Below are 11,582 nucleotides of genomic sequence, written 5' to 3'. Positions count from 1 at the left end.
GGACAGCACCCAGGCCCAGAGTTCAAGCCCCACGACCGACAAAAAAAAAAAAAAAATAATTTGATTCTTCAGGGTCTTTTGTGTTTCCATATAAATTTTAGGGTAATTTTCTGTTTTTGTGAAAAATGGCTATAGGATTTTGATGAGCATTGCACTGAATTCACCATGAATCAATAGTACTTTAATAATAAAAATAAAAAGGAAAATAGATAATTTCATGTCTCTTTCTCTATTTCTCTCTCTCTCTTTTTGCCAGTCCTGGGGCTTGATCTCAGGACCTGAGCCTCTCTATGCTCAAGGCTAGCACTCTACCACTTGAGCCACAGTGCCACTTCCAGCTTCTGTTTATGTGGTCTAAGGAATCAAACCCAGGGCTTCATGCATACTAGGCAAGCACTTTACCACTAAGCCACGATCCCAGCCCCTTGAGTAATACTTTTTGAGAACTACTTTAGTTTTGATTTTTTCATGGTTCATTGATGAGTTTCACAGATGTGTCTGCCTAGACTGGCTTTGAACTGTGATTCTCAGATCTCAGCCTCCTGAGGCACTAGGATTATAGCGTGAGTCCTTGGTGCCTGGCCAAAGGTATTTGTTATTATGTGGTTGTATTCAGAAGTTGACTATGCACTGAAAGGTGAAGAGAGATTCACAGAGCAACTGTGTTGGCAGCATGTGTATGTGAAATGTTGGGTTTATTAGCAACAGGAGCAGTATTGCTTGGAAAGTAGTTTATATAAGCAGTGATGAGGTCTCGGTTACTCTCTCTCCTGTACTTTTCCTCTTTCTTGCATCTAGGTACTTCCCTAGAGTACTATGTATTTTCATTTCTGTAAATAAGTTGTAAAAACAATTACATGTCACACTTTGATAGAACTATGCTGGAAATCACTACCATGAAATATTTGCTGGTGCTAGTTCTTTATGACTAAAGGTGCCCCAGCTGATCTGTAAGAACTGTTTGTGGTATACAAATAAATCATGCATTGTGTGTTTAATTTTTGACAGCTCCAACAGTTGCCTGTTGTTCAGCTGTAAGTAGAAGAAGTCTATTACCATGCATGAAGAATGGAAAAACTCACTTTAAATTGGAAATTTAAGATATTATCTATCATTTGATAATTTGTATCTGTACCCATTGACCCAACGAATGTTTACTGAATACCAGGCAGGATTTGAGGTAGTGGTAATGTAGCAGTGAATAAGTTAAGGAGAAAGAATAAATGAACTCAAGGTGATTTGCGAGACTGTGCATACCAAGTGAGGAGGACAGAGAAGGTGGTGGTGGTTTGTATTCAGCTATAAGATTATCAGGAGAATGTTCATTTATTTATTATCCTCACAGAGTTATACAATAGGATTTCAATTCCCCCTGTCAGCTTGTAAGTATAATGCGTTTTGATAAGCCGTCACCCTTTTCGTCATTCTCCGCCATCTATTTAAGGTTGTAGTATTGAAATGAGGGCTGGATTAATACAGTAAGATTTTCTATGTGAAATGGGGTCACATAGTCAATAATATTTAGTGGACTCAGAAGCGAAGTGATTTTCCTGTGTATAAATGATACCACTTGCTTGCAGTGGTGGTATTTTGAATTGGCCCAGGAACTAACTAGCTCAAAAGACAACCAACCTAGTTCTAGGGCAGGGCCTTGGTGCAGCTCGTTGAGTTAGTATTAAGCTCTTCATTGATGGCTTGATGGGAGGCGTCAATACAGGGAGGGTCATTGTGGCCATGCTTGTGTATGATTTTATGATTTTGATTAACCAATTACAATTACAGATTCTTTATATTGTTGTTGTTGTTTATTTTTGGTGCATGTCCTGGGGTTCTAAGTCAGGGGCACTGTCCCTCAGCTTTTTTTGCTGAAGGCAGGTGCTCTCCTGAGCACCTGAGTCACTGCTCAACTCCTTGCTTTTTAGTGGTTTGGAGATGTGTTTTCATGGACTTACTTGCCTGGGTGGGTTTTGAACTGTGATCCTCAGATCTTAACCTCCTGAGTAGCTAGGATTATAGGAGTGTGCCACTGGTACCTGGCTAAATTGTCTTTTAAGTTCTGGTCCTTTCATATGGTTTGCTAGAGAAAAATAAGAGTTAAATTCTAATTCAAAAAAATTTTTAATGCTAGGAGTCATGTGGTATATAATCTGGGTCTCATATGGAGGAAATAGCATGATCAAACTGATTGTATTCCTCCAGAGAAAATAACCAAGCAATCTCCATGTGTCTTTTATAGGCGGCATCACTGTCCACATCTTGCTACTAAGATTTATGATAAAACAGAGCAACCATACTTTCTCTCTGAATACACGGAGAACTACCCTACCTATAACTCTTACCTGCCCAGAGATTCCTTCAAGCCCAAAGGGGAGTACAAGAAAGGACCCATACCAATGGAAGGCATGACTACATCCAGGTAAGGAAAAATAGTAGTAATGTACAATGTATAGCACTGAATCAATAACGTATGTACAAAACTGATGTGTCGGGGCTGGGAAGGTGGCTCAGTGGTAGAGTGCTTGCCTTGCATGTATGAGTCCCTGGGTTCGATTCCTCAGCACCACATAAGCAGAAAAGGCTAGAAGTGGAGCTATGACTCACGTGGTAGAGCGCTAGCCTTGAGCTGAAGAGCTCAGGGACAGCATCCAGGCCCAGAGTTCAGGCCCCACGACCAACAAAAACAAAACAAAACAAAATTGATGTGTCATGTCCATGTAATAATGTGCACCATTAATGCACTCATATGCAGTGTTGACATATGCCATTAATGCCTTCGTATTTACTAAATCTGTAAAAGAGTATCTTACATTTATTAGCCTGCTTAGTTGTTCGCAAACCTCTCCTAAAGAGAAAGGGTGGTTCTTGCCTATGAGGGCCCAGAGAAAGGCAGAATTTGTCTACATAATAAAGGGAAGGAGATAAAACAATATCATAAAGGGAAGAGAAGAGGGGGAGCTGAAGCTGAAAAAGGAGTTTCTGGGTTTTATGGGAGGCTCCATGTCAGCTTGGGTGATGGAGGTGGTGAACAAGTATTGATACTAGAGAATGGATGGCTACTTTTGCAATGATGCAAAAGTATTTATTTTAGTTTTGTTCCAGTCCTGGGGCTTGAATTGAGTGCCTGGGCAGTGTCCTTGAACTTTTTTGCTCAGGGCTAGTGCTCTACCACTCAAGCAACTTTTCCACTTCCAGCTTTTTTTGTTTTTTTTTTTTTTTGTGGTTAATTGCCCAGCCTGGCTTCGAACTGCAATCCTCAGATCTCAGCCTCTGGAGTAGCAAGGATGACAGGCATGAGCAACCGGTGGCTGGCTTATGCATTAAGTTTTGAATCTAGGTTGCCTTGAATGTTCAAGAAATATGAACAAAGTATATATTTCCTTTAAAAATTATTCTGACATACTCTAGTTGATTTTCAAACTCAAATTCTTTGGACTAGCTCTCTGCAGAGGCTGAATGGGATAGCAGAGTGTGTGCTTGTTGAAAGGAGCTGGGGGAAATGCTTTAGTCTGAAGGTTGTTGAATGGCTTTCAGAACTCTAGTGAATCCTCCACGGACTAGTTTAGTAACCCCTAGGTGGTGATGCCTATCCAGGAGAGTAGGGACATCTCTGAGCACAATTGGGCAGAGTCTCAGATAATCTGATTTAGTTTCCAGGTGACACCTGCAAGATGAATTGCTCTCTGCTTTCCATTCTTCATCCCTAAAGGGCAGGATTGCTATGCACTGGATATTGATTGTTCCCACACAGCGCTTGCACATCACAGGTGTTTAAAGGACCAGCTGACTTTCCTCCCTGTAGCTTGCCCTTTGTATCATAATTTTGTGCTGTTCTAGTAAAGATTCCAGATGGCCCAGGTGAAGCAGAACAGCTTTTTTTTTTTTTCAGCGTAGGACTAGAAACACCCTCTGAGTTAAAGATGATCATAGCTACTAGCCTGTTATCTCCATCTACAGGAAGTTCATTTTTAGGTTAAGTATAGGTGGTCCCATAATGGGAGAAAAGAAGGCAAGGGCTTTCTGAACTCGGTGGGAACTATTGGGCAGGGGCAGCTTGAGGATGGGAGGTAGCTGAGGACCTGGTCTGATCCTTTTTGTTGTTGTTGTTGGTGGTGGTGGTCACGGGGCTTGAACTCTGGGCCTGGATGCTGTCCCTCAGCTCTTCAGCTCTTCAAGGCTAGTGCTCTACCACTTGAGCCACAGTGCCACTTCTGGTTTTCTGGTGGTTAATTGGAGATAGGAGTCTCACGGTTTCTCCTGCCCGGGCTGGCTTTGAACCGCGATCCTCAGATCTCAGCCTCCTGAGTAGCTAGGATTACAGGCGTGAGCCACCAGTGCCCAGCCCTGGTCTGATTCTTAATCTCAGTTAGGTCACTTTTTTGGTGTTAGTCCTGGGGCTTGAACTCAGGGCCTGGGTGCTGTTCCCGAGCTTTTTATGTTCAAGGCAAACACTACTACTTGAACTACAGCTGCAGTTTCAGTTTTCTAGTGGTTAATTGAAAAATAAGCTTCTTAAAGACTTTCCTGCCTGAGCTAGCTTTGAACTGTGATCTCAGACTCCTCAGTAGCTAGGATTACAGGCAAGAGCCACTGGGGCCTGGTGAATTAGGCCACCTTTATCTTAAGCATTTACCGTAAATGATTTGGTCTGAAGTTCAATGTTACTGGATACATTAGAAATTATATCACTGCTTTATAAACTTACCATGTATTATACTTTATGAATCTTAAGTCTGGGTGACATTTAGCTAAGAAAATAGCATCTCTAAGATTTGAAAGACCACAACAAAAGATGTTGGACATTCTGCAGCATTGCTTGCTTGCTTCCCTCCCTCCCTCCTTACCTCCCTCCCTCCCTTCCTTCCTCTCTTTCTGCCTTCCTCCCTTCTATTCCTCTCTTTCTTTCATGCCAGGCCTGGGTGCTGTCCCTGAGCGTTTGTGCTCAAGGCTAGTGATCTTCCACTTGAGCTACAGCTCTACTTCCAGTCTCTTTGGAGGTTAATTGCAGATAAGAGTCTGGGCTTTCGTGCCTTGGCTGGCTTTTGAACAACGATTTTCAGATCTCAGCTTCCTGAGTAGCTAAGATTACAGGTGTGAGCCACCGGTGCCAGGTCTGCTTTTTCTTTTATGTATAAGCTCATGGACAACAGCAACCTGAGAGCCTCAGGTCTATATGTAGGAGATGTCTACCTGGCAGAAAATTCTAAGAGTAGTGTTGAGGGCTGACACACAAACTCCATCCAATTCTGGGTATTCTCTCCACTTTATAAGCAATTTTTAGGAAATCAACACTATTTTAGATGTGAAGTGTTGATGTTGTTATATTAGGACTATATTTCCTATTATAGAGGTTCAGAAAAGAGTTCTCAGAGGGTTGGATGCTGGGGGAGGCTTTTTGTTTCTTGTCCAAAGCAGGAGAACAAAGTCAGACCCTTTCACTGGTGCAGTGTTCCTGCCCTTATCACTCACTGATCTCCTCCCCATTGCCTAGCTCCGAGGCCTCCAGATGCAGCCCTTTATTGGCTCCCTGCTTCTGTCCTGCTTTGCAAAACAAAACTTATCATGTGACCTGTCCTAAATTACCCTTGCCTCGTGTCACATACAACTATAAACATATCATTCAGAAGTCCCTCTGTCCTTTTAGAGCCACAGGAACAGTAGATGAAGTTCACATCAGGCTGCGGCTAGAAGTTACTAAAAGAACTTTCAAAACAATCTATTAATGATTATAGGGCTTGAAAAAGAAAAAGAGGCAGTAGCCAGGTTACCTATTCGTATGGAAATAAATCAGGTTTGATTCTCTCCTCTTCTTTATTTCCTATCCCTGAAAGAAAAGCCAGGAGCGAATGAATAGAAGACATCTATTCTTTCCTATGTGCCTCAGTTTCATTTGTTTCTCAACCCCAAGCCTGCCATGCAGGAGAACAAAGTTAATGTCATTATTCAGGGGGGTGGGGGGGGTAGAGAAACACCCTCTATGTGTTCCTAGAGACTTCTGGGGAAAAGGATGGTCAGCACTAAGTCTTTATCTGGGATTGTCAACTTTGCTTTTGAGACCTTATCACCACATTGCTCCACTCACTTCCCTGTGTAAAGATTGACTCTGAAGAGTTTCTGAGATTGGCCATTGGGCTTTCACCTGCTGCAGGAAAAAGTCATGTGGCCCAGGGCTTGGCTGGGTCGGGTGATTAAGTCCAGACACAGAAAACACCTGGTTTCTGGAAAGGTTATCATCCCAGCATGGGACATGATTACAGCTGCACACAACTCTTAGTGACCATAAATCTTCAGGATTTACAGCAGGTGCCATAAGGAAAATATGTGAGAGTTCCAGCCCTGCTTAGTGTGAAACTAGTTTTTGCAGCCCGTGGCAATTCTCTTGCATACGATTTGCCTTTAGTTCAGGTGGATCTGAGATCAATTTATGAATAAGAGGTTTGTACGTCAGGCTCCATTTGGCCTTAGGCATGTCACTAGATAAAGCACTTGGGCCATTACTTCTGGGACATTACTTTTGTTAGCTAAGTCAGCTCCCTAAAGATGGCATATTTTCCCTAAAAGGAAATGGGGCCATGGGTAGAGTGGACTGGAGGCACAGAGGGGCAATAGGGTTGAGGTCATACTGGATGGATCTGCAAGGCAGTGCGCAGGAAGCTGGTAGCATACGCTCTTGTTTATTATAAGACTCTAGTAAATGGAGGAAAGCAAAGGAGGAAAGTGTTGAAAGAGAGCCTTTGATACCCTCTCTAAAAGCAAGAAAGGAAGTGAGAGAGTTGGTCATGGGCTCAAGGCTTGCTCTACCTATTGAACTTTATACAATTTCAGTTGAAATACATACATGATTTAAAGTTATACCTTTGGGGATATAATTACTTCCCTTGAAATTGGGCCCGATGAAGACAACTGGATAAAATTCTTAGCATTGACCTTGCCTGGGTAATTTCAGAGCTTTTGAATTGTCTAAACAATATGAGTCTTTGAGTTTGTGGATATTTAAAAGGAGACATTTTATCTAGTGCCTGATAAATCTGTTTCCTTTTTCCTCCCCTCCCCTCTCCTCTCCCTGTTTTTTTCCTTCCTTCCTTCTCTCTCTCTCTTCCTTTGAAGAAAATTTTTGTTTATCAAGTGAGTGATTTTATTGGCCTCAGCATGCAAAGTACCTGTCTTAGGTGATAGTATTGTAAGGTAAATCCAGCCATGAGAAACGGAGAAGCCATATTTTGAGAGGTCAAATTGAGAGTCTTTATTGGAGAGCTGGTGTCTGCAGGTGGACTCCTGTCTCAAGGACCTGTAGCCCTGAACAAAGCCTGCACTAAGCTTTTAAAGACAGAAACCACATGCTTGGGGTGAAGATCAAGCCCTAACAAAAGTATACCTTATATGGACAAACTCAGGTATAAGCTTAGGTACTTTTAGGTGCTTAGGTACAGCAGAACTTTTCCATCTAGGGAAGATATACCTCAGCCTTTCCATAGAGGGGAAATCTTAGATGCTCCTCAGAGGTGGCTGATTCAAGCCATTTAGAGAGGTAATCAAGGCAGAATCAGAGCATTCCCTATGAAAGTTTTCCTAAGGCTATGATATCTGCAGTTCTCTGAAGCAGGGTTCTCCTAGCTCACCTTGAGCTAGGCATCTGTATCTAATGAATGGCCTCTTACCTCTAGGCTTTTCAATACTGGGTAGAAACCTCATTTTACCCAACAAGGCACCAGGTTGCTGTAAGAAGTTACATAGACTCAGCCTTCTCACTTCCATAGCTCCAACTTCCGTTCTGTTTTCTGTCTTTAGCAGGGTTGTTTAAAGTCTGCCCCACGCTTGTGAGATCAAGCAGGGATTAAGGCCCAGTTATAAACAGAGTGTTGACTTTCCAACATCAGTTCTCTCCTTCCTGGGATTAGTTCTTAATTCCTAGCACCTGTAGTTACCTCTGATTTGGTCTTTTGGTTCTATGTCAAAAAAATAACAAACAAAAAATTGCCTTTTAGCTACCTGGCCTGTCACAGGCTCTTTGCTTTCAGATGGGAAGTTGTGATTCTTAAGGAGTTAATGGAAACGCAAGCAGTGAAGACCCAGCCAGTGCTGATAGCTTCTATTGATTCTCCTCCAGAATCTGCTGAATTTGGTCACTCTTTAGTGCTTTCTACAATATTTTTCCAGTCTATGTGAAATGGTGATAAGGGGCTACCTTCTGCCTTGGTAGGATTTGAGGAACTGAGTACAGGAGGGAGATAGTACTTGTTAGGTAAATTAAATAGGTAGGTTTAATTAGGTAGCTGATGAAGAGAACACCATATGGTATTCAGGCAGGAGAGAGTTTTATTACCCAACTGCTGCCCTTCCATGCTTGGTGGAGTCACACCTGGCTGAAAGAGGCCAGCCAATGTCCCACCTGGGTTTAAGTAGGGAAGGGGTGGGGAGAGGATTCAGCCAGGTGTGGCCAGTAGGGGGGAGGTGTGGCCACACTGGAAGCAGATGTGACCTCCCACAGGCATGATGGGGCCTGGGCCAGAATTCCAGGATGTGACTGACCTCAGTGAAGAGGGAGGTAACTGCCTGCCTCTGCCAGTTTACCTAGGTAAAGCAGGTACTGGGGGAGACTTGACCAAGAGGAGGGAGGTGCCTTCCTAGTGAGCCTTACAGTATTGTGTAGCTTAGATGCTGGCAGGAGCATGCTGTAATTCCACCTGTTCCAGTACGATGAGGAAGGGCCGTGTCACATCAGGATCAGGGCAAGGGATCAAGACCTGCAGTTTACCCAAGCTATCTTTCTCAGTACTCTGTGTTGGGCTCCCCCACTTGCCTGGGATGACATAATGGCTTCCTTAGAATGTGTCCTTTGACCTAGGGAAGTGTGAAAATCACATGTGGCACTAATAAAATAAATCAGCTGCAAAATAGCACCCCCCCTGCCCCCCAACCCAGAACAGACTATGATGACAAAGGGAGAAATCACAGGGAGTGGGATCACAGAAGTCAAGGAAGGGAGCCTGAAAAACTGTGTGAAGAGGACTTGGCGAGACCTGGATTAGAAGCAGAGATTGGCTCTGGAAACAACATGGTACTTGAAAGTCTTACAAGAACTAAGAAGTAGAATGGGATTTGATGGCTGGGGCCTAGGCAGGAGATGAAGATGGCAAGTAGACCACCCATGGACATTCATTTCTAGGAGTGAGAGTGGGAGAAGAGACTGGAAGGGAATGAAGTCCAGTGAAGGACTATGTCTTATTTTAGTTATTTTGCATTCAAGATGGGAGAGTCTGAAAGAGATTTAAATTTTGACACATAGGAAACAGAATAGAAGTTGGTCCTCCATGGACTATTTCCTCTCAAGAGAAGGGAGAGATTCAGGGTAAGGGTGAAAGATGTTTTTTTTGGCAAGATGAAGGATTCTTTTAGCAATAGATTTTATTGCTGGGTGGCTCACACCTGCAATCCTAGCTTTTCAGGAGGCTGAGATCTTAGGATCACAGTTCAAAGCCACCCTGGGCAAGAAAGTCCATGAGACTCTTATCTCCAATAAACCACCAGAAAACCGAAAGTAGAGATGTGGCTCAAAGTGGTAGAGCACTAGCCCTGGGTAGAAGAGCTCAGGTACAGTACCCAGACCCAGAGTTCAAGCTTCAGGACTGAGTAAAAAATGTCTGTTTTTAATATAATTGATTCCTTGGACATAATAACAAATTCTGAAATTTGTATAATTCTTTAAAAAGACTAAGTCAAAGTTCAACAAAGTACTAGGAAATGGGTGCTTGCAAGAGAGGAGAGGTGGGTCAAGGGGAGAGGGGTAGAAGAATGAAGGTGGGGAGGGGGGAGAACACAGGCAAGAATTTGTTGTTTATACCACAGAAATATAAGACATATAAGAGAAGGGGTGAGTTGAAGCAGGGTGATGACAAAGATCAAGATGCATTGTACACATAAACTGCTTTAATTGCAAAAATTCAATATATAACCTAAAATTAAGATTAGTAAGGAAAGAGGGAGGTGGGTTGGGAGGGATGGGTGAGAATGTTGAAAGGGGTGACACTGATCAGGATGTACTGTATTCATAAACTGTTTGAGTGAATGGCAACTCTTATATACAACTGCTTAGAGATCATAAAATATTAAAAATATGTATTTTTTATTGTGAGAATACCATACAGAGGAGTTACAATTACATGGGCAAAATAACGAGTACATTTCTTATCAAGCATTGTTGCCTCCTCTTTGTTTCCCCTTCTCATCCCTTCCCATACTCCCCCCTCCCCCACCCGATCCTCCCCCCCACCAAAGTTGTAAAGTTCATTTTTTGACATAACGACTTGTACGTCTCATTGCTGCAATGGGTCCACCTGTATCCCTAGTTAAATGACTTGTTTTTGCCTTCCCCTCCACAAATTATACCAACATCAAATACAGTGAAAGCAGTGGTTATACCGTGGGGGAGGGACATACAAAGCAACAAAGAAATCATCTTATAAATATGTTAGAAACAATTGCATGAAAGAAATAAAAACATTTAAATACTTATCTTGGGGTTCATTCCCCTAACATCAACTTATCTGATCTAAATATGTATATATTAAACTGGAAGCATGACTCTTTTTGTCATGGTGAAAATCTCCATTTCCCAGTCTAGGTTCATGTCTGTAGTTGGCTATTATGGTATTTCCTCTGTCTTTTTTTTTTTGTCAGACATTTTGTTTAACTCCTTCTCTAGCTTTGTGAGATGATTTGGGGTCAAGTTGTTATGACTTTCTCAGCAGGGCCACTTTAGCCTGTACTTAACTCTGAGTTTAACTCTTGGCCTTCTGTACTATATAACTTTTATAGCAGTTTACCTAAAAGAAACTTAGATGTTTGACAAACTTTTTCTTTGTTCATAGCCATGGTGGACACAGGCCTTAGGCAATGGACACAGGAAAAGAGGAAGAGACCAGGGGTCTCCAGTAAATGAGCAGTTTCTAGAAAGAGTATAGACTTTTCTTTTCATAAACTTGAAGGCTGTAAGATTGTCTGATTGGGACATGTAATTATGATGTGGTTAATATCAGGTTTCAATGAATGTTCTCAACATAAAAACCGAATGAGGGGGGCTGGGAAGGTGGCTCAGTGGTAGAGCGCTCGCCTTGCATGTGTGAAGCCCTGGGTTTGATTCCCCAGCACCACATAAGCAAAAAGAAAAAAGCTGGAAGTGGTGCTATGGCTAAGTGGTAGAGCGCTAGCCTTGAGCTGAAGAGCTGAGGGCCAGTGCCCAGGCCCAGAGTTCAGGACCCACAACCGGACCCCCCCAAAAAAAACCTAATGAGGGAAATAATTCACTCTAAAGCCACAGTAATTATTTTTGTGTAGTGTATAAATGAGTCAAACTTCAAATTTAAGAGATTTCCTCCCTTTAAATGTAGATAACTTCTCCCCTATAAATCATCTTCCATGGTTAGAGATAATACGTAAATTCAATAATACACAATTGAATGGAACTTGAATTTGTACTACAGGAGATTAAGGAAAAATTTCATTCCTTGAATGTGGTGAGTAAGAATGTTAATGTTTCTTATTTTGAAACTGACTGGGATAATTTATGATTTGGCTTTTTTTCCTGT

The 11,582-nt window shown here is 42.3% G+C and overlaps 1 protein-coding gene across 1 annotated transcript in view; it reads left to right on the top strand.

Annotated features, from left to right (window-relative positions):
- Positions 1 to 11,582, top strand: part of Saxo1 (stabilizer of axonemal microtubules 1) — an 87,875-nt gene that overhangs the window by 61,519 nt on the left and 14,774 nt on the right. The window contains exon 2 of the mRNA XM_013020760.1: positions 2,237 to 2,416. Coding sequence (XP_012876214.1) covers positions 2,237 to 2,416 — 180 coding nt within the window. The remainder of the gene's footprint in view (positions 1 to 2,236; positions 2,417 to 11,582) is intronic.

This window comes from Dipodomys ordii, unplaced genomic scaffold (genome assembly GCF_000151885.1).
Source record: "Dipodomys ordii isolate 6190 unplaced genomic scaffold, Dord_2.0 Scaffold53, whole genome shotgun sequence".
Classification (NCBI taxonomy): domain Eukaryota; kingdom Metazoa; phylum Chordata; class Mammalia; order Rodentia; family Heteromyidae; genus Dipodomys; species Dipodomys ordii.
Note: the sequence above shows the minus strand (reverse complement) of the source record. Positions and strands in the feature narration are given on the sequence as shown.